Source organism: Kryptolebias marmoratus, linkage group LG5 (genome assembly GCF_001649575.2).
Source record: "Kryptolebias marmoratus isolate JLee-2015 linkage group LG5, ASM164957v2, whole genome shotgun sequence".
Classification (NCBI taxonomy): Eukaryota; Metazoa; Chordata; class Actinopteri; order Cyprinodontiformes; family Rivulidae; genus Kryptolebias; species Kryptolebias marmoratus.
The window spans coordinates 9,487,695-9,508,710 of NC_051434.1; the positions used below are offsets into that span (position 1 = coordinate 9,487,695).

General features: G+C 40.8%; 1 protein-coding gene across 3 annotated transcripts; it reads left to right on the top strand.

Moving 5' to 3' along the window:
- The first annotated feature begins 945 nt into the window (after nucleotides 1–945).
- On the top strand, nucleotides 946–20,844 carry LOC108241765 (E3 ubiquitin-protein ligase RNF19A-like). 3 transcript variants are annotated; one of them, XM_017426183.3, is made up of 11 exons: nucleotides 952–1,082; nucleotides 5,280–5,391; nucleotides 8,876–9,738; nucleotides 13,697–13,905; nucleotides 14,351–14,495; nucleotides 15,261–15,423; nucleotides 15,784–15,898; nucleotides 16,067–16,225; nucleotides 16,859–17,078; nucleotides 17,242–17,385; nucleotides 18,175–20,844. In XM_017426183.3, the coding sequence occupies exons 3-11, from the start codon at nucleotides 9,119–9,121 to the stop codon at nucleotides 18,926–18,928; spliced, it is 2,529 nt and encodes an 842-aa protein (XP_017281672.1). In that variant the 5' UTR covers nucleotides 952–1,082; nucleotides 5,280–5,391; nucleotides 8,876–9,118; the 3' UTR covers nucleotides 18,929–20,844. The 3 variants fall into 3 exon arrangements, with proteins under 3 accessions (XP_017281662.1, XP_017281672.1, XP_017281679.1); XM_017426190.3 differs by having other exon boundaries at nucleotides 5,280–5,352; XM_017426173.3 differs by lacking the exon at nucleotides 5,280–5,391 and having other exon boundaries at nucleotides 946–1,082.
- Nucleotides 20,845–21,016: the final 172 nt, after the last annotated feature.

The following is a 21,016-nucleotide window of genomic DNA, read 5'->3' on the forward strand; positions in this document are numbered from 1 at the left end:
TTCACTGCTCTTTAAATACTAAGACGTGTCAAGGCAATACCTACCAGAGAGAAAACATGTTCCGTTTCACCAAATTATCTTACACCAAGAAATTATATTTAAAGAGATTTCTACTTTTTTTTTCCAAGATATAACATAAATCATAAGACCAGAGTATAAAATGTCAATCAGAGTGATTTTTTTTTGGGGGGGGGGGGGGAAATAATATGTGATTGCAATATTAAGGTTCGAATAAATGGATGCTTCATCTTTTTATACGAAACAATCATAAAAGAAAATTTAATCCATGAATCAAAGTATATATAAAAATATTTTGTTGCTACTCAACAAATATATATATATATATATATATATTATTTTTTAAATGTTGTAGAAACAAACACTTTAGACAAAAAAGGAATATCAGGCTTCTGTTTTATTTCAAATAAATTAATAATAACATGTTTATTAATTAGGCATTTTGTTAGATAAACCTTTTAACTTCACAACTTCCCTCTGTGTCAATTAAAAAAAGCAAAAACAAGGATTTTAGTCATGCAAATTTGTTTTGTTAGTGGTAAAAAAAGGCCTTGTGTTAGGTTTGTCAGGATGAAATATTTTAAAAAATATTTAGTGTTTTAGTATTCTCTTTAGTACTTTAAAGGCTGATAGAGGGGGGAAAATTATTTTGGAGCAGTTCATTAACCATTTTTATATTACCTAATTAATTGTTTTCCTTGTCGTACTGATATTGGTATCAAATATTTTTTAGTGTTAATTTTAAAGTTTGATACTTTAATATTGTTCCATCCGTGTTTAGTGTATAGGTTCATAAACAATATAAGTATTTTATATGCCTGTAAACAAACAAACAAACAAACAAAAAAAAACACGTCTTTTGTTTTGAAAAGCGTAGGTTTTAAAACCGGAAGTTTGGCTTTTATTTTGTTTCGTGTTCCGTCTTGACGGGCAGCACATTCCGGGGGAATGTACCCCGGGCTGAAGTTTTGTGTTACATATTTCCTACCACGTCTTTCTTTGAAATGGAGACGACAGTGTGCTCTTCTATTGTGAAGTAACTGGAAACGAGAGGGAACATGGCGGTAAGTGTTTATTAGAATAGGTTTTTAAGGCCAAACTCAGATAAAAATGTAGTTAAATGTCCCACACGTTCAGAACTTCCTTCTCCTCTCTCTATTCGGGAGCTGTTCAGAAGCTAGCTTTGTTAGCTTGAACATTTTCCTGTTTAAACTCAAATTCAGATCGGGGTAAAATGGCAAATATTGCCGTAAAATGGTTAAAAGTAACATGAGAAAACCAGGAAGTGGATTTAATCGTTCACTTGTGGACACAGCTGGTCAGCAGCGGCGACTCTCGGGGCGATTAAAGTTAGTCGGAGCTAGCATGCTAACATCGCTTATCGAGCTGGGGAGTGTAAACAAAATGTGTCCCTTTTTGCCCCTATAATCCGATTATTTGACTTTCACGTTCTGGTGTGTCATATTAGTGGTCTTAATGTTGTTAATAATGCTCGAGCAAGCCACATTCTGGTTAACATTTGTGTTTTTAGCTCGTTGTTTAAAGTTTATAAAGACGCAATAACACATTTATATCAGCTTTCTCCAACTCGTGCTGCCATACAATAATCGTGCTGATTAGATAAACACCAGGCTGATATTTTCAGGCTTCTCGGAACTGATTGCTGTTTTTTGTGATGTAAAATGTTTCATCATGGCATTGCTTTCATTCTTGCTTAGTTTTTACGTTTATACAGAAGTCGACCATCAGATAGGCATCAGTTTCTATCCTCCTTCTGAACATCTGCATTTTTCATTGAATGGAAACACTTATTTAACATTGTACCTATTGTCAATCTATATCATTGTTTACAGATAAGATAGCATATCTGTTGTATGGTACTTCCTTTTAATACTTTGATTAATTCAGGCCATCTTCAGTATCAGCTTGTTACAAAATGTTTGCTGATCCTTTTGCATGAAAGCTTCCATCAAATAATTATGAGACCGATACTGAAAGACTAAATTTTGCCACTAATTTACTCACATTGTTGTCATTAACTCAGTTGAGCTCAGTTTTATTGTAACCCAAATGGAAAAAGTAGAACCCAAGAAGTCTGTAGGTTTTTTTTGTCACATTTATGACAAAAAGAGATCATTGAAACTAATAATCTAAAACTGTCAGCGTCATTAAAGGAACAGGAACAAATATATTGTTTTTTGCAATGACTTGACTTGATAAAAAAATCACGATTCTTATGGTCATAATCTTCTCATTGGCTTTATGGGCTGGTTTTACTTCCTTCTAAAGGCTCATGATGTTTAATTTTAAACAATTCACAGCAGTGAATGACAGACGGTCTGAACAGCAGCTGGTTTTGAGATTTAGAAGGAGAGACGTCTGACACACATTTTACGTGGGGCACTCAAAGCGCTCCACGTGAACACAGCTGAGCTTCCCACCATGCCTGCACTGGTTCTGTGATTTCAGCTTCATCAGTGAATTCTCACGTCATCATGATGTGGCCAGCTCGCTGATGATTTATGAGCAACCAGAGGCCGATCAGAGGATGCAAATCTATGTGTTACCTTTAAATTAGAATTCTGTATCATTTAATTTCAGTTGCCACAGAAATCTCACACAGAGGCACTTTTATTAAAGCGCATTCATCGAAATAAAAACATAAGTCAATGTTGCGTTCTCTGGAAATATACCTTTCGGTTCTGTGAGGATCAGATCTGATTTGCCTGTGACTGGCTCTGACTCTGAAATGTTATTTTTGTCCTTAAACAAAAACATCTAACTGGCCAACAACCTGAAGAAAACACAAACAAATACAGCTACGTTTAGTTGACTCTTTTAACAGGCTTTCTGTTTAATGTTTTATTTTCATTGTGTGTTCTTATTGTCATATTTTACTTTATTTATTGGCACTAGTTATTTAATTGCGTTTTTGTACAGCACCTTGTGATAGTTTTGTCTGTGAAAGGCGCTTAATAAATAAACTTTACTTACTTAGATAAAGGATTGGTGTCAGAGGTGGTGGGACTACATAAACTGAGCCAGGAGAAGTTTCCATCTGTCCTGGAAACTGTTAAAATTATGAAACACATGACATATTTCTTTATTATTGTTTTTTTAGTAAGCATAGATAAGAAGAATAAAAAACACAGTAAGTTTTAAATCAATGTGACATAGAGAAGTAACACTTTCAAATCAAGGGACAGGCCTGGTAACTGTTTTTACACAGATAAAGAGCTCAACTTGATATATCACTTAATTTAAAGGTTTAAAAAGGGGGTCTGAAAGGAAGGTCTGAAGGAGGTCACCACATGGTAACCTTGCTACCAGTTAAAGTTCCTTTATAAACTAATAACAACTTTGGGATTGCGCCTGACTTTAACCTGTTTATTTGTATTATAGTTTAACTTGTGTCTTATTTGTCAGACTTGACGTAGGAACGAAATATGTTGTTCTAAAAGTAGGAAATACAAAAAAAAGAGGATTATTTTTCCACCTAAAATGAGCCTTCAGGGGTTTTTTTTTACTCAGAACATCAAACATCTTTCCTTTATGTGACTTCTCTGTTTCATCACTCTTGTCAGAATCCTGCTGATTTTCTTTTGTGTCGTTGTGTTTCCTCTCATCTCTCAGGTCCAAACGCTTATCAGAGAATCCTCTTCTATTTGCTGTCTCCACGTTGCTAAATAGAGATGAATCTGATGTCACTGCTGGCACGATAAATCCTTTTTATAGCATGTCGTGAGCGATGCTGCTTATTTATTGCACCGACTTGACAAATAAGGCTCATCGTGGTGTGTGGTGGAAAAGTACCCTGCGTTGCTCGCTGTAATCTGTATTGTTTGGTAAATAAGACAAGCTGGGCATGACTGCCTTTCTCTCTGTTGAATGATAGATATTTTGGTTTACAAGGCAAATATTAAGCTATTTCAAGATTTACTAAGGTGCTGGCTTACTTAAATGTGCACCTGAGGAGTGCTGAGCGATCTACAATGTACTGCACAGGCGGCTTTGACAGTCTCTCAATGCGTTAAGTAAACAAATTTCTATTAAAAAATAGCTTTTCATAAAGTTAATGGGCTGTCCTTTGGTCCAAAGCCATAAAAGCTGGATGCATTGTCATCGTCAGGAAATCCTCAACTTGGAATGCAGTCGGAATTCACTGTACGTGATAAACACAGCCGACGACCATTTTATCCGGTCCTTTCCAGACCGAGATGCAGATCTCTGTTTGCGTAAGAAGGTATTTATAACAAACTGGCAAATAAATCCATACTTTTATCATTTTAGAAAATATAATTTAGACTGAAACATTTAGAAACACAACAAGAATTATTCTCACAGGTTTTACAACTGCCTCAAAACAGCATATTAATAAAATACTAATAAATGTGTATATAATACAGCGAATGAGGCAACGATTGAGGCCTGACGTGTCTCAGGTTAGTCACAAAATAGAAGAAGTAGACTGATGAACATTCAAGTCATCGTGGAGGAAATGACAAAGCTGTGGTGACCGTTTTTCTGTTATAACGAAAGGACTGTTGTGACATTTGTCTAGACTGCAGAAGGGCCTAATAAATGTCTTCATTATGAAAAGTGTGGCAGCAGATGTTAGTTTGGAGTTAAAAACAAGTCAGTTCTGCTGAACAAGTAGAGCTAATGTCATATTAAATCATCTTGGCTTCTCTTTGCCTTGTGAACTTTGTTACTGTGGCTGATTATTATTTGGTTTCTTTTTTCAGATGTCACTATTTACGGCCTGTGGGACTCTTAAAAAAATCCAAACAAATTGAGATTTTACTGAAATGTCAAGATAAATTGACATTTGTTAAAAAAATCACTGCTGCCACTTTGATTAAATTTAAGAATACGACACAAATCTCTGGTTTGTTCTGAAGTTTTATGACTAAAGTTATATATTTGTGTTTGAATTCTTCAGCAAATGAGCCGAATTTTCAGTGAGAGCGTGTTTGATGTTGCCTGGTTTGAATTTAGGCTGCTGCGCTTTTATTTACCTTGGAAGTTGAATGTTTGGGGGAAAGAAAAAAAAACCCTGTGGAAGAATGTTAATGTTAGTTTTCAGTAATGGCGTTTTAATTGGCCGCATTCTCTGGAGGGCGTTTTAAATAGTGCCAAAAAAGGGAAAGTAGGTCTTTAGGAGGAAAAATTTTTCACATTCAAGTGCACACGGAGCGGTAACGTTAAATTTTCCATTGCAATTTTGTTCTGCGCCTAATTGTCTCTTTTCAAAATTACAGATGAGCAGAGCCTGGGATTATTTCGCCCCTTTTCAACGCAGGAGCCAGCGTGTTATTTCTCTGCGGCACCAAAGTACTGAACTTGCTAAAACCATTACCACTACTGCTTTAAGTGAGCCATATTATTACTATTTTCCCCTCTTCATTTTGACACAAATTACAGTGTGACCTCATTTTGACATGCCTCCACCAGAAGGCTTATGGTTTCTGCCTGATCACGGTGCCCGCGGAGCTTGAAGCTGATGTCAAATTTGCGATTTCCTTTAAAAAAGCCGTCAGAAGCTTGAAGCTGTTCAGCAGGCCCCTTTCAGAGAGACTCGTCTGGAGAACTGGGACACCGTCCCAGTGTGTGAGCTGTGTTTGCATGTGATTTTCCCCCCCTTGAGCCACTGAACTGAAAAACGCACTCATGCACTGACCTCAGCCAGATGGAAAGTCCCACTCAGTCTTTCTGCGTTGCATAGGCAGGATTTTCCAGTTTAATTATGCCACCCGAGTGTGATTTCACATCGACTTGTGGGTGGGTCGAAATTGCTTTTCTGTCTTGTTAAAATTTCCTCTTGCTTACCCTAAATGTTTGGTTTACCCAACACGTCACCCCACTTTGTTATAATGTTGAATTATAACGTTAAAGCATCACTTAAGTTGGTAGCTAAGCCTTGAGGTGAAGAGTTGCCTTCGAGGCTGCTCCTGTTGGTGCTACATTACATCCCTGAGACACTCGAGGATGGCTCTGGAGTTGGCGTTCTTGCCCTATAATGCTTCAAATAGATCTTAAATGTAGAAAACCAGCAAGTAAAACACATTTTTCTTTGCAATCTGGCTGCCGTTCCAGTAGCTTAATGCGAGATGGCTTTTTCTTTGAGCTTACTCACTGTCGTCATAAGATAAAATTTAATTATGGGATGATGTAAGAAGAATCTGCCTGACTTTCTAAGATTAAGTCTTTAAACAGAAGCAAACATCTGTCATCCTGAGCATGTGTGAGTTGTGTTTTAGTTCATTTAAATCATGATTCATGATTCCTAAAGCTTGGCTCATCTAACAGGATGGCGTCAGGTGATTGATAACCTTACTCATCATCTGTCTGATAGAAATAAATGTCTGATAGAAATAAATTTGTTAATAACAAAAATGAATTTAAAGACATTTTGAGTTGCCATAGAGATCGTTGGCCGTTTTTGTTAAAAATATCCAAATAAATACATTAAATTTATTGTATCTACGCCTTGTAAGGTCAGATTGTTGATCATATTCAGCTCCAATAAGCCATGCAAGATGGTTTGTAATTTATATTAGGCATAAAAATGATCCTTAAATGTGATCTGTGTGTTTCCAGGCCATTTCTGTGTGATAATATTCCTTCTCATCAGGCGGAATAGCTGAAAAGGATTTGTGCCTCTTTTTTTTCAGAGCTTTGTGCTGAAAACATTTACTGTACTTCCCTCACAGAGACAGTCCAGTGCATTATGTTATTCGGCCCACAGCGTCCTCAAAAAGCAAAACGAAGTAAAGTCATCGCCGAAATGAATGGAGTCATTGCAGCGTTTAGATGTGGCTTGCAGCTAAAAACATGTTTTTACAGCTAAAGCGAGCACCAGTCAGTTGACCTCAGCTTACTTTGCCATCTCGAGGGTAAGAAAACCGCAGCCTGTCGGGCTGAGGTTCAAAGGTTTGCAAACAAAAACTGCTGCCTCAGTTGGGATTTGCAGTGGATTTTTTTTAATGAGTCACAGTTCGGCTCCCAGAGGGATTTTCTTGAAATTAGTTCCTAATGATAAACAAGACTTGGCTCTGAGCGCGCTGCGGCCACAAACAGCTTGAAGAGTGTCAAATGTTTCGAATAATTCTGCGGCGGTGCCTTTTTGGGCACATCGAATCTGAAGGAAACGTGAACAGTCATCAGTTTCTGTAGTGCTGGGTGATATGGACTATTTTATATCACGATAACGATATATCACGATATACCACAATTAGGTGTGTTTTCAGTTGTTCTATGATAAATATGACAGAATAATATCATTGCTTACTTTTTTCAAACTTTACTTCAAAGTGACGTTTAACTGAACTTTCACAAATGAGAAATGCTGCGTTTTAGCGCAGCAATATATGTGTATGAAATGACAACACATGACTCCATTATTTCTTTTCACAGCTTTCCCCGGCTCTTTTACAACTTGCTTGACCCTCGCGCTTTTTGGATTGTCTTGTATTCTTTCTCATGGTTCTTCTTTAAGCGACAGAAGAGGTTCGTTGCGCTTGGCGTCGGACGAGGAATCGGTCTTGTAGCGGAGTTTGCAAATTAACGTTGTCTGCTCCGTGTCGGACTTCTTGAACCCAAAATGGAACCAAATCACAGACGTACCGCCTCGTTCTGGTAAAAGTCCTTCATCTTGGGCTGCCTGCGTAGCTGTCTCCACTTGTTACGACCCCGGGTTTAATACTTCATGCGGCTCCATCTTTCAGCACTCGTGAGTTAAATGCCGTAAAGCATGTTGCAAAACCACTATCCTGAGCTTCTTTGAGAAGTAGTTATTTATTATTCTTATCTATCACTTATATAAACTGAGTGTATGCAAAGTGACAACACTAATACATTCGTCGTAGCCTGAAATATTTGTATGAATAATTGATAAAATGATGTTAGGAATGATAGAGACGATAGAAGACACGTAGCACGATGGACACTTTTCTATCGTCATATGGCCCAGCACTAAGTTGCTGTATCTTGCTTTAATGTCAGTCAGAAATTGGAGATTATTTATTAAAGAAATGTGCAAATAAGAAACTGGTAAAACACCACCGTCTGTTCAGTTCTCCTCTACATCACTGCAGACTCAATCTTGTCGAGCGAAGCGGGTTACAGCGATCGTATCTTACTCTCTAATTGGTTTCGGGCTTTCTCGAGACTGTCGTTTATACATCATCATATCAGCTGCCACTGTTGACGTTCGGGATTGATTCTCCTGCTGGAATGCAACCAGAGAGGCACTTTGAGTTATTTTAGTCTGCTTCGTAGATCAATTAAAATCTTAAAATGTCAGTGCTAAGCAGAAAAATGTTTATCCAGAACATGTAAATCTGTTTAGATGGGGTCGGTCAATAAAATGGAAGCACTTACAGCAGCATGTGTCGCTCGACGGCGTTGTGTTTGATTTTTTTCACATCGGTTGTAAGTAAAACAGTTCAAAAACGTGTGCTTCTTTGGTTTAATTTAGTGAAACAGTTTAAAAATATATCATCCACGTTGTCCAAACTGCTGAGTTATCTCTAAGATGTTTTTTCAATCTGTATGAGGAGTGGAAGCACTTCAGTCTTGGTGACACAGCTGTGGACACGCCTAAAATTTATTGTAGAAACACAGAATTTTGTCTGTTTTGGTCAGAGCTCAGTAACACACACACTGCGGGAAGTATTTACCTGAATATTGGTACAAACACAGAGGCCACAGCCTCGCTAGTTTATTTGTTTTTCTGCATTCTGAAGAGACAAAGGTTGTTTCCAAAGGCTTCTGTTTGTGCAGGAAAACATTGAAAGTTAATGCGTTCTGCTTTGCTACAGCAGCTGATCCTTTTCTGTGTTCTGTGTCCTTGCAGGCTTGTGTCCTACGTCCAACCTTCTGCGTCTCGACTTAAACAGAACCTCGACCACTGTGATTTAAGCCAAGCACTGACTCGCAGAGCTCCTTTACGTCGTTTCTGCCACTGTGTCAAGTTGAGAGCAGCCCAGTTCTCGTCGTGAGGTCTCATTACCTCCTTCCCTCCCTTTCATCGTCCCTCATCTCCTGTCTTCATGTGGTAATTGGTAATTGACGCGCCGGTGGCACCTTACCTGGTGCAATGAGCAGCCTGCATCAGCAGCATCATGGCAGCACGGGCTCGGAGCGAGACCTTCACTCCGCCGCCTCCTCTGTTAGCCTCCCCTCGGTTAGAAAGAATCCCAAAAGGCGGCGTCTGTCCCTCCACTCACTCTTTGGACGGCGATGCAGACCCGACCGTGACTCCAAACGCAAGTCGAGGGCTCTGCAGCCAGGGGCCGGAGCGGACAGCGTCGTCAGTGTTGAAACCGTGCAGCCCGAGACTAGCCACGACAGAACCTTCAGCCAGCCGCCACCAGATGTTGCGTCGACGTCGTCGGGGCCGGGTCCGGGTCCGGGGTCATCGTCCGAGCTCCTGGAGTGCCCCCTGTGCCTGCTGCGCCACACGCGGGACCACTTCCCGGACATCATGACCTGCCACCACCGCTCCTGCGCGGACTGCCTGCGTCAGTATCTGCGCATCGAAATCTCAGAGTCGCGCGTCAACATCAGCTGTCCCGAGTGCTCGGAGCGCTTCAATCCCCACGACATCCAGATGATCCTGGGAGACCGGGCCCTCATGGAGAAGTATGAGGAGTTCATGCTGAGGAGGTGGCTGGTGTCCGAACCTGACTGCCGCTGGTGCCCCGCCCCCGACTGCGGGTAAGAACAGGAGCTGTAGATCGAAAATAAATTACAGAAATCCTTTGTTTTATATTATAAATTTGGTACTAATTCAGCTTGATAAAAAAGAATTTTATTGCAGCTGAAGGGTTGGAAGGCATTTTAAACATCATATTTTGAGAAAACACTTTATTACCAAATCCGAAATTTGATCTACGGCACTGAGCCGATTTTTACTTTTGTCAAAAATTTAGTTTTTAGTTCTTTACTTCCACACATGCCTAAAAATAACACAAAGACTTCAAGGCTGTAAGCTGGCTCTGTGAAACTCCAGCTTCTCTGCTGGTGTCAAAGTTAAAAATAACTCTTCGTTGTTGTATAATAAACCTGTTTTACTTTGTTGAATGAGTCATCCAAAGACATTCGAGAAGTGCTTGTTCACGTTAGTTTCTCCTTTTGTTGGAAACTGGGAGCATTTTCTGTTACTGAACGTGATTATGTAATGAACTTTATTTTAAAAAGGGACAACTTAAACATAAATGTCACCATTTGGTGCGCTGTACCAGATTACAGCATCTGCAGTCCCTTTGACATGTTACAGAAATACAACGCAGTAATAAAATAAGACTATAAGTTGCTTTCTAATCACAATACACAGACTTAATCACTGGCACAGTTTTTGTTTGCTCTTTATGTTTACGTCTAGTGAAGTTTGTGTGATTATAATTAAAAGTAATAAAGTTGGTATCAGCTGCCCGTCGACGATGAATATCACCAAAACCTTAAACTGTTTCTGCTAATGAAGCTCTCTTTAATCAGATATTCACAATTCAAAATATGAGGAGTGTAAAAGAAAGGGCACCACACAAATTAAAACCAATCTATAGATGGAATTAAAAGGTAAACGAGTTAAAATTTGTACTTAACTTAGGAAAGAAATGGATTATTGTGAACTCAGGAAACCTTTAACCAAAAGTAGGGTTTAAAAAGTGTTTTTTTTTAGCTGTGTTGTTTCTTGCAGTGAGTTTTTCCTCTTCGCGTGGCGCTCAGTGTACAGAGCTGAGGTCAGTTCAGGGTCTTGTTTGTTCGGACTCGACAGTTTGCTCACAGGAGGCCGAGTTGTGACGAACGCTGTGCTCGCCCCGGTCACTCGGTTGCCAGGTCTCACCTGCTGCACGCCGCTCAGGAGTCTGCGTTTTCTTTACGTCAGATCCTGGATGTGTAATTCCAGCTGCTTCTCGTGGCTTTGTGTCATTGACACGTCCCCGCCGTTATCCATAGGAATAATGTTGCTTTTTGTAACCCCGTCTGGGCTCACAGCCGAACTGTTCACAGGGTGACGCTCGCTCTAATATTATATAATTGTTGTCTTTGTTGGTTAGCTCAGCAGCTCAGTTTGCCAAATGTGAAAATGCTCTTCATGCGTTACATAAAAAGATAAATTATCTGTATGCTGATTAAATTTGTCTGGCTTTACAGTGAAACTAACACATACAGTATTTTCCTACAGTTATAGCAGATCTTAATTTAATTTTATCAACTTTTGGTAAAAATCAAAGCCTTAAAGTATCATTTTTCCCCTTGTGATTTGGGATAAAATATAAATTGGAGGATTATAAAAGGATGTGACCGGTGATCAGTGTAGAGTACAAAGTAATACAACAAAGTACAAGTTCAGATTAATGTAAGAAACTTTAAGTAAAATATAATCTTTTGCTTTTCCGTCTTGTATCAGCAGTATTTTCCTCAGTTTGTTTTTATCTAGGAAGATGTTTTACAGGATGTCAGTTCTCATCAAAACTAAGATTTATTTGCAGTTGCCTTTAGTATGAAGGAACTGCAGGATAAATGTGTTCTTAAGTGTGGCCTCATACCTTTTTTCCACCAGAAATAATGTCTGTAACCCTTTTTAAGCCACGGGGATCACCAGTGACTCCGCGGCGCATGTGTATTTACACATAGGGCGTTTTTTGACACAATTATTGACAAAAATAGACAAGAAAGACTATTATTATGGTGCTAAAAGGGTAAATGCGTTTTTCTAAGATGGGACAGTTAAATCTTTTTCCATTGCTGACAGTATCTTGTTTACATCCTGTAAAACTCCCCTGGTGACGGTCGTTGACGTAATTTCTGATAAACACAACTTTCCGAGACCGTAGAAGGATGGAGAATGAGCCGATAATTGTGCTACAGACCATTACAGTCGGTTAATCTCCGCTGGGGTTTTTTTTTTATCCACAAATTGCTGTTGTTTTCAAACCTCTTGGGTTTCTTTAGCTTGGAGGTAAAATTGAGCTGTGACCATTCTTGCAGCCCAGCGTGCAGCACGCAGTGGACCTGTGTGCTTCGACCACAACTACAGAGTTTGACATGAGCCTGGTTTCTAAATAAACACTCAGTGTTTGCACTGAAAAGTCAGATATCAGGGCACGTTTTCTGGATTTGAGTCCAATTTAAAAGGGTTGGTTTTCTTTAGAAAGTTTCAAACACTGTTTGTCTTATATTCTGTAACATGACTGCGTTCGTCTCCGCTCAGCAGCGTCCCACTCGTCACACTGATATCGATCTCAGCCTGCAAGTAGAAGCACTTTAACAACGTGACCGTCCTGCGTTATCACAAACAATCACCTGTCTGGGTCTCAGGTGCATCAAACTCTTTCAAAATGTGGGACTTCTGTTGAATAAACAGAGTAGGAGTTAAAATTAGACCATTTTACTGAAATGTTTGTGGTAAAACACGGAGTAGTAAAGGTGCCAAAATGTCCATCTTAAAATCTCCCATCTGGTTTTTAACTTTTACAGTTTGCCACCAGTTTACCCACTGATGGAGCCTAGAAACTGTGATTATAATTTATTTATTTTTTCTTGTTTTATGACAATTTAAGTTACAGTATCTTGCAAAATACAACAGGATAATTATTCTATTTTTTCCCACAAGTTCTTTTAAACGGTCTCACTTTTGTTTTTATAAATAATGTTTGTCTTTTTAACTTCCTCCTAAAAAAAGTGGGGAAACCTGAGAATATGTGTATAAACCTGTGACTTTAACTTATAATTTAATCTGAAAGAGCTTAACTCCAGTTTTATGGGTTAAAGTGAACTTTATTGGTTGAATAAACACCTGAGTTTTAGCTTACTTGGGAAAAAAAAACTATTTCTGTCTACTATTAATTAACATATGTGTTTAATAAATGCAGGTTAGCACAATTATCTCAGTTTATCTTAAAAAACAAAAATTGTTGCTTTAGTGTTTTTGCTGTGTGGGCATTCGCCATGGAAAGAAAGTTCTACCTCACCTTTAGGGTCAAGTTTAGTTTATTTTCATTCCAACAAAATCAAAAAACTTTGCCATCATTTGTCAGTTATGGAAACTTAACCTGAATGTTAATTTTGAAGAGTCGTCGCTGACCTTTCCTTTTAATTCTCTTTAAAAATCAGCAGAATTACATTTATAAATAAGGATGATCCCAGTTTTTCAGCAGATTAGAAGAATCTGCTCCACAATGTCCGGTTTGTACGTCAGTGTTTGTTTCTCCTGTATCATCTGTTCCTGGTGTTCCTGAGATAAGCTGAGATGTTGAGCTGCGGAGGGATGCGGAAGTCTGATTTATCCGCTTACGTTAGAATAATTATTAGCGTCTCACCAATCTTTTAGGTGAGCAAACAAAAAAACAAACCCACATGGGAAAATGAACGTATTCGCTCTGTGTTTATCTTGGTATTCAAATTACTGCTGCTGAGTTTTATTAGGCTTTTAACAAAACAGTTCGTGGAACTCGCCCCGGTCGTGCCACTTCCTTCTCAGAATCGGCTCTCAATTAAACCATTTTAATGACTGGTGACGGTTACACGTAGTCTCCCAGAAATAATAAAACATCTAGTATACGGCTGTAACACAGCTCTTAATGTTAAAGATGACTGACGATCTTAGCCTGTGTTTTCTCTCATCCCGTACCTAGTTAATAAGCGTCTTTCTATATTTTTCCTCTCCCAGTTATGCAGTCATTGCGTTCGGCTGCGCCAGCTGCCCAAAGATCACCTGCGGGCGCGACGGCTGCGGGACGGAGTTCTGCTACCACTGCAAGCAGCTGTGGCACCCCAACCAGACATGCGACACGGCGCGGCAGCAGAGGGCCCAGAGCCTCCGGCTGAGGGGTTTCAGGTCGTCCTCCCTCAGCTACAGCCAAGAGAGTGGAGCAGCAGGTAACTCAGGTTTACTACTGCGATCAGAACCGACCGGACTTGTTCTCCTCGTGTTTACACCCTCAGCACACCCATGACATTTTTAAACTTATCGCCATTGTGATTGCAAACATGCCAGAGGGTTACTGCAGCGTGGACGGCACGACTGGGAATTTACCAGTCTTTCAGTAAATTGATCATTCAGAAACATCACAGTAAACCATCTGAAATGTAAAGTTTCATCCATAATCTGCGGTAATACGTGGATCAGCCGCTTGGCACAAACAGGGACCCTCCCCTGAGTGATTCTGTATCCAGTCTGACCCCGCTGACGAGTCTGCAGCCTCGGTCCAGCTTTGTAAAAGAGAAGAAGAGTCTGCTTCACAGTTTAACCAGATTTAAGGCCCTGTACGTTTTGAATAATTACAGCACAAGTAATCATTCCTCTTCCATCCGTCGACTCAAGGTGACGACATCAAGCCTTGCCCTCGCTGCTCTGCGTACATCATCAAGATGAACGATGGAAGCTGTAATCACATGACCTGCGCCGTCTGCGGCTGTGAGTTTTGTTGGCTCTGCATGAAGGAAATCTCCGACCTGCACTACTTAAGGTGAGTCAAACATGACGGAGTCGAGTGGCACAGCAGCGTTACTGTTCACTGTTTTAATCTTGTGGTTAGGTGGTCAGTTTCCCCAGAAGTCAGTGTTTTTATTTATTTAATCCATTGTGTTTTTAAAACATAAGAAAGAATCTTAAAGTCTGCCTGAAAAGTTGCCTGCTCAGCGTTTATAAAAGGTTTAATGAGAGCACAGGAATAAAAAAAAAAAAAAAAAACTATTTAAAGTTACATTTTTTCAGATTAGTTTTTTATGCCAGAAGCCTGATTATTCACAGACATTGTCCATGTTTTCAGTGATGGAAACAAGAAGTAGGAGGATAATTGTTTAGTCCTTTATTCCGAATGAATAGAAGATTAGAGATCAGCTCAGATGACAGACTGGTTATTCTTTCATTTTATTGTTGGTTCTGTCCTCAACTTACCCCGTTACCTTATTAAAACGTTCTTTGCATTTCTGGTTTTTAAGTTATTTTGGACAACAGTTCAATTATTAAAGTCCTGACTAATAAGGTCCAATCAGGCAGTGAGCTTGTCTGCCTCACTGCTTCCAAACCTCTCCAGGTTTTCTTGTTTGCACCTCAACACTGCAGAGCTTTTGAGTATTTTAACCCACAATATCCATTTTCATTTATCTAACAGCTGAAAGGCTGCTTTTAAAGTACGTAGATGTTTTCAAGGACAAGGTGAAAGGAGTTTTTTTTTCCAGCAGTAATATATCAGTAACAGAGACCACCTGTTTCTTCGTGTCCCCCTCAGTCCATCGGGGTGCACCTTCTGGGGGAAGAAGCCTTGGAGCAGGAAGAAGAAGATTCTCTGGCAGCTCGGCACACTGGTGGGGGCGCCTGTGGGCATCGCCCTCATTGCCGGCATCGCCATCCCAGCGATGCTCATCGGCATCCCGGTCTACGTGGGCAGAAGGGTGAGAGCGTCCTTCATGCAGCAATAAGTACCAGAAGCTCTGAGGTCAAAACTCAAAGTGTGTCAAGCTTAAGGACTATTTGAGGTGGTGGTAAAAAAAAAAGGCAGCTATGCTTATTTTCAAAAGAAATGTTCTGGCTGGTTTGTTAAAACGACATCATTAGAGCATCTCTGAGCACACAGTAAACAAAGACCTGCATGGAGTCCAGCCACCACGGGAACGTTTATTATACATGGTTTTATTGTAAGAAATCCAGTTTGTATGTTCTACAATACTGGGATAATAGCATCTACAGCACAAAACACTTCATGTCGTCTCCGATTTCTCCAGCTAACTCTGCTCAACAATCTGTCCCGTCAGATTCACAATCGCTACGAAGGCAAGGACATCTCCAAGCACAAGAGGAACTTGGTGATAGCTGGCGGTGTGACGCTGTCAGTGGTTGTGTCTCCTGTTGTTGCTGCGGTCACTGTTGGTAAGAGAAAACAGCTTTCATCCTTTCATGCTTTGCTGCATTATTTCTCTCCTAACTGGGTAATTAAAAAGGAGTTCAACGTAGTTTTAGATCAGATATTAAAGCAAAGCTTGGTAATAGAATTCAACTTTAAGTTTTGAGCTCAGCCTTTTCTCGTATGTGGTGTAGGTATTGGCGTTCCCATCATGCTTGCTTACGTGTACGGCGTCGTCCCAATCTCTTTGTGCCGGAGCGGAGGTTGTGGAGTGTCTGCTGGCAACGGCAAAGGGGTGCGAATCGAGTTTGATGATGAAAATGACAACGTAGGCACCGGAGCAGCAGCCACAGGTGAGAAGCTCTTAACTATTTTAAAGAAACTGTGCAAAAAAAACAAACTATTCCAAAGATTTCCAGATAACCACAAGCAAAAAAATAAATTTATAAACCAGCAAATAGTGATTTGAGGCATCAGAACTCATCTAACTTGTTTGTTTTCCACCATAAGTGTTGCAATTAGCTTGCTGTGTGTTTTGAAAACACCAGTAGCTACTGTATTTAGCGGGGTTGTACAAAATGTTTTAGAATGTGTTTACACTCGCACATAACGTCCATGTTTGTGTTCCGTGGCACGCAGGAGTGCTCATCGGGTTGCCGAAGGTTATGTCAGACGCAGACAAATATTTGGGCGTGTTTGGTGATGTGGAGTGTTTGTTTGAGGTCGAGCTTGGTTTGGTTTCCCTGGAGATGTTGAGTGTGAGAGAGGCACTGTCAACACTGAGAGCTATAATTAATGATCCGAATGACAGCAGAGACTTTGACCTTTCTGAGAACATCATCACGACACTAAGAGTTTGTTTAGTTTTTTTTTAGGTAACTAGAACCAAACTGTTCATCCGTAGCTGACTTTGACTTATTTTGTCAAATGAAACCGCTCCATAACCGACTGAAGCGTCTCTCCTTCTGCCCGCTTTTTCCTCCCAGACACCACCTCGGTGGCGGAGACTCGGCTCAACAACCCGAGTCTCGGGGACGGAGCGAGCGTCGGCGGTTTGACGGGCCTGAGTCTCAGCGTCAGCGGGAGCCACATGGAGCGCTGCGGCGTGAGCTCCAATCAGCGGGACAACATGAGCGACAATGCCAGCACCACAGCCCTCGCCGGGACCAGCATCACCGGCAGCCTGTCCGGAAGCTGCTACAACCGGTAATTCAGTGGCCCCGAGTGGTTGGAAAGGGTTTAAGTTGTTTACAGGGTGTTTAGGCAAAATATACCAAGTGTCATTTTTGTTTTACGCTGTTGTGCTTCTCTAAAAAAGGTATACAGCAAACATAAAATGACCGTTTTGGGGTCAATAACTGTTTTTCAGGATGGAGGTGCAGGCCGATGTCCAGAAGGAGCGCTGCAGTCTGAGTGGCGAGTCGGCCACCGTCAGTCTGGGGACGATCAGCGACAACGCCAGCACAAAGGCCATGTCGGGATCCATCCTCAACGCCTACATGACTTTGGACAGGTTAGCGTTCAGACTACATGCGGCTGCAGATCCATTGTCAGGCCGTACCGAAAGCCTTCGGCGTGTTGTAACGAACTGCTGGGTTATAGAAACTGCCTGCCTGTTTTTGTGTATTAATGCAGTGGAAACCAAAACAGGTTGGCTGCAAACATTTTAAAATGACCTTAAGAAAGCCAGCTATAGAATACAGCATTTATTTATAAAAATATATGTATTACTGGTACTGATTTTAAGTGGCCTGCAGAGCTGATATTGACATCAGTTCGTTTTTAATTGAACAAAGTGTTTGTTTGGACGAAAAACACATTTAGTGTTTCGTAGAAAGTTAAGAGTTGCCGTCCTGAACGTGCACACTTTTTATTTTCTTCTATGATTTTATCAGCACAGCTTCTACAAAGTGAACACGGATATCATTTTGGAGTTTTTTGAGCTTAAAATCAGTCCAATTTCGATAATATCAAAGAAAAAAAAGCATGTTTAAATGAGTTTGTAAATACCAAAAGCACAGAAATGTATAGAGCTGAAGATTTAAGAGAAGAGTTTCACAGTAAAAGACTAAAAATAGGTTTGCTGTCATTAAACACAAGTTTTTTTGTAGCACTGAAACTTTTGATTTTATGTGACAGTATCTTCAGCAGATATTTAAGTACTTTATCAGTGCTGCAAAGTGCTGTAAAACCTTTAAAAAATTTGAAAACTACTTGAATTTGATTCTGGAGAAGGTCTAAGAGCCCTCTACTTAAGCGTTGACATGATTTAATGCGAGTTAAATTTAACATTATTTTGCAGAGACAACAGCCTGGAGGCGCCGGGAGACTTGGAGTCCAAACAGGAAAAGGTGAGACATGGCAGCGCCAGCAGCAGCCTGGATGAAGCCAGCTGCAGCAGCACCTCCGGCGTCAGAGGAGCCAGCGGCGGCGCGTGTCTGTGCTCGTGTCCCTCCAGCTGCTGCTGTGTTCAGAACATCGGCCGCTGCTCGCCGTCGTCCAAGAACCATTCAACCACCGCGGGCAGGAAGTGCAAAAGTAAGCTTCTGAAAAGAGCAAATAGTAGCAGCAGCGGCAAAGAAGGACGAAAACTTAATGAAACCCAGGGAGACGTTGACGCTCAGCTCCTGGAGCAGCGCAGCACCAACTCCTCCGAGCTGGATTCGCCCTCCCTGAGCGGCAGCCTCCCCTCTGTGGCCGACTCCCACTGTAGCCACCTCTCATCCGAGCTCAGCTGCTCGGACCCTGAGCCCTCCAAGCCGGCTCTCCCGCCCTGCCCCACGCAGGTGGAGCCCCCCGCCCATAACTCCGCCGTCACGCCCTTACCCGAGGTGGAGCACGACCGCCTGGAGCATCTGCCGCCCCACTCGGCCTACAGCCACCGCCTGCTGTCATCGTCCCCGCCCGCCTCGCCCAGAGAGAGGAGCGGCGGGATGTTCCTGTACATCAGCGAGGAGAGCGTTGTTGCAGACGCGGAGCCAGAGGAGGCCATCAGAACCTCCGCTGCGCAGCCTGTGAGCCCGGCGAGGAAGCGATGTATCCAGACGGACATCTGAAGCAGCTCTTCGTCTGCGTCGCCACGGCGAGCTCGTCTGATTTCAGCTCCCCGTGAGGGTCGGGGACGCTGAGGGTCCGAGTCATAGCAGCAAGTTTTGAGCCGGTGTGGTAGAAAATTTGAAACGAAGGGCTGAGATGGAAGTTGGGAAGAGATTTGTGGAGGAACAAGTCAAAGATGATTTGGATCTCTTGATTTCGTGGCAGAAAGGAAGTTTCAGTCAGTTAAGTGTTGATTAAAGCAGCAGGCCTGTTGGACGTAGAGGAGCGTGCAGAGCAGGGTGGGGAGCAGTGAAGACGGCGAGATGCTGCAAAGTCAGGACCAATTTCTACACACCTGAACGATTTCACAGAATCCCAGATCGAACCGGTTTTCCTGATGCTAACGAAGAGCAGGCATATTAAAGCTGGTTAGGGACAAAGCTGCTATTAAAAAAAAAGAAACCTTTTATTTCTATCTGCAAAGATTTGATTTTCCTTTTTTGTTTGATACGAATCAAAGAAACGTGTCCACCGCCGTGCCGCCAGTCTTGATTTCTGAAGGTAGGAGCCGTCGAGTATATTAGTGGGACCATTTGATGTAGTAGTTTTTTTTTCATTTTTAAACTTCAAGATATTATAATTGCTTTTGTTTAAGTCGTGATTCATGTCTTTTCCTGGGTGTTTTGGGAGAGTTGGTTTAAAAGTTGACGCCCTGTTTTGGGTCCAAGCTTTTCAGTGTGATCAGACAGGAAACTGTCCTGACAGATGATGAACATATATCTCTTTTTTCTTTAAGTATTGTGGCTTTAAAGAAGCCACCGTCATGCAGTTACTCTTCAGCAAGCTCCTGTCTGCAGCTCAGCCTGTTGATTTATTGGTTTCCACTGCAGTTTCAGAGCCATGAAAGGTGAACTCCAGTGGTTTCCTGAATCTTAAATGCATGAAACTGTAGCATTTCTCACAATCTGAACAATAAGTCAATAGAATCTGAAATTCAACCAAACAGCGAAGCTTGCAATAATAAAATAAGCTTTTTAAGTGAGGAAACACATCAGCTTTATATGAAAATATTGTCTTTTTTGTGCAATGAGAACCTCTTTTTATATCCAAGCACATTCATCCTGCTTAAAACTCAGCCGTGAATGTACAGTTTTGGTGTAAAATTGTTGATTTTTTTTTTGCTACTTGTGTTCAAATGAAGCTTTTTGATTTGAAAACTTTAGGTTAATTTTACCTCGAGGCGTTGTGTTTTTTTCTTAAACCTTCTCAGATGACTGATGCAAGTTATTTTATATGTGTTGAACCTACAGTGCCTTCTTGGGGATACTTTCTGTGTATAGTGCAGATTTTTTTGTATTTTATTCTTTTTATGAGTCAGATAAATATAAAAAGTGTTGAAAAAATGTAATTATTTTTGTTTTCCTGAGACATATTTACTTATATGCCTCAGGAAAATGCTACACATGACAAAAAATGACCCACAGTTTGGTTTGGCCCACCAAATATATAAATATAAAGATAAAGACACAACATTTGAGTAAACCAAAACTTCACTTTTCTTCCCTAGAAGTGTAATCAGCTTGTGATGCAATAAGATTTCTTTGATCTGAAGCAGTCTGAATCACAGGAATCAGACTGCAGTGACACTAAATAAAGCTGCACCTTTTCTGATTGTGATGTGAGAAACGAGCTGATTTCAGTTCACCTCCAAAGCCTCCAGCTCAGGATAACCTCGCCCTGAGATGATCAGCTGAAACGGGCTGTTTAGTTCCTTCATGTTCTTATTTAAAACCCAGTGCCAGGTCTGTTGTTGTTGTTGTTTTTATTTGATCAAAAGAGCTGTATGATGTTCGAAAACATCTATATTTTCCAATTACCTGCTTCAGATTGTGCATGTACATGCATATCTTAAAATAAAATTTCCATTCGAGTCTCACGTGTCTCTATTTGGTTCTACCTCCAGGAACAAAATGCTTGACTTTTTGACCTGTTTTATTTCTATTTTATTGTCTGAAAGACTTCACTGAAGATCATGATGTGGTTTTTGGTTGCTGCTTCTGATTCTACATGACTCAAACCACTCATCCTTCATAGCTCATAGCAATTTC

What these genes read in the sequence shown, in the direction of transcription:
- LOC108241765 (XM_017426173.3), top strand. Translation starts at nt 9,119, where the DNA reads ATGAGCAGCCTGCATCAGCAGCATCATGGCAGCACGGGCTCGGAGCGA. An exon ending in TGCCCCGCCCCCGACTGCGG is followed by an intron (nt 9,739 to 13,696) that starts GTAAGAACAGGA and finishes TTCCTCTCCCAG; the next exon opens with TTATGCAGTCATTGCGTTCG. An exon ending in TGTTGCTGCGGTCACTGTTG is followed by an intron (nt 15,899 to 16,066) that starts GTAAGAGAAAAC and finishes TATGTGGTGTAG; the next exon opens with GTATTGGCGTTCCCATCATG.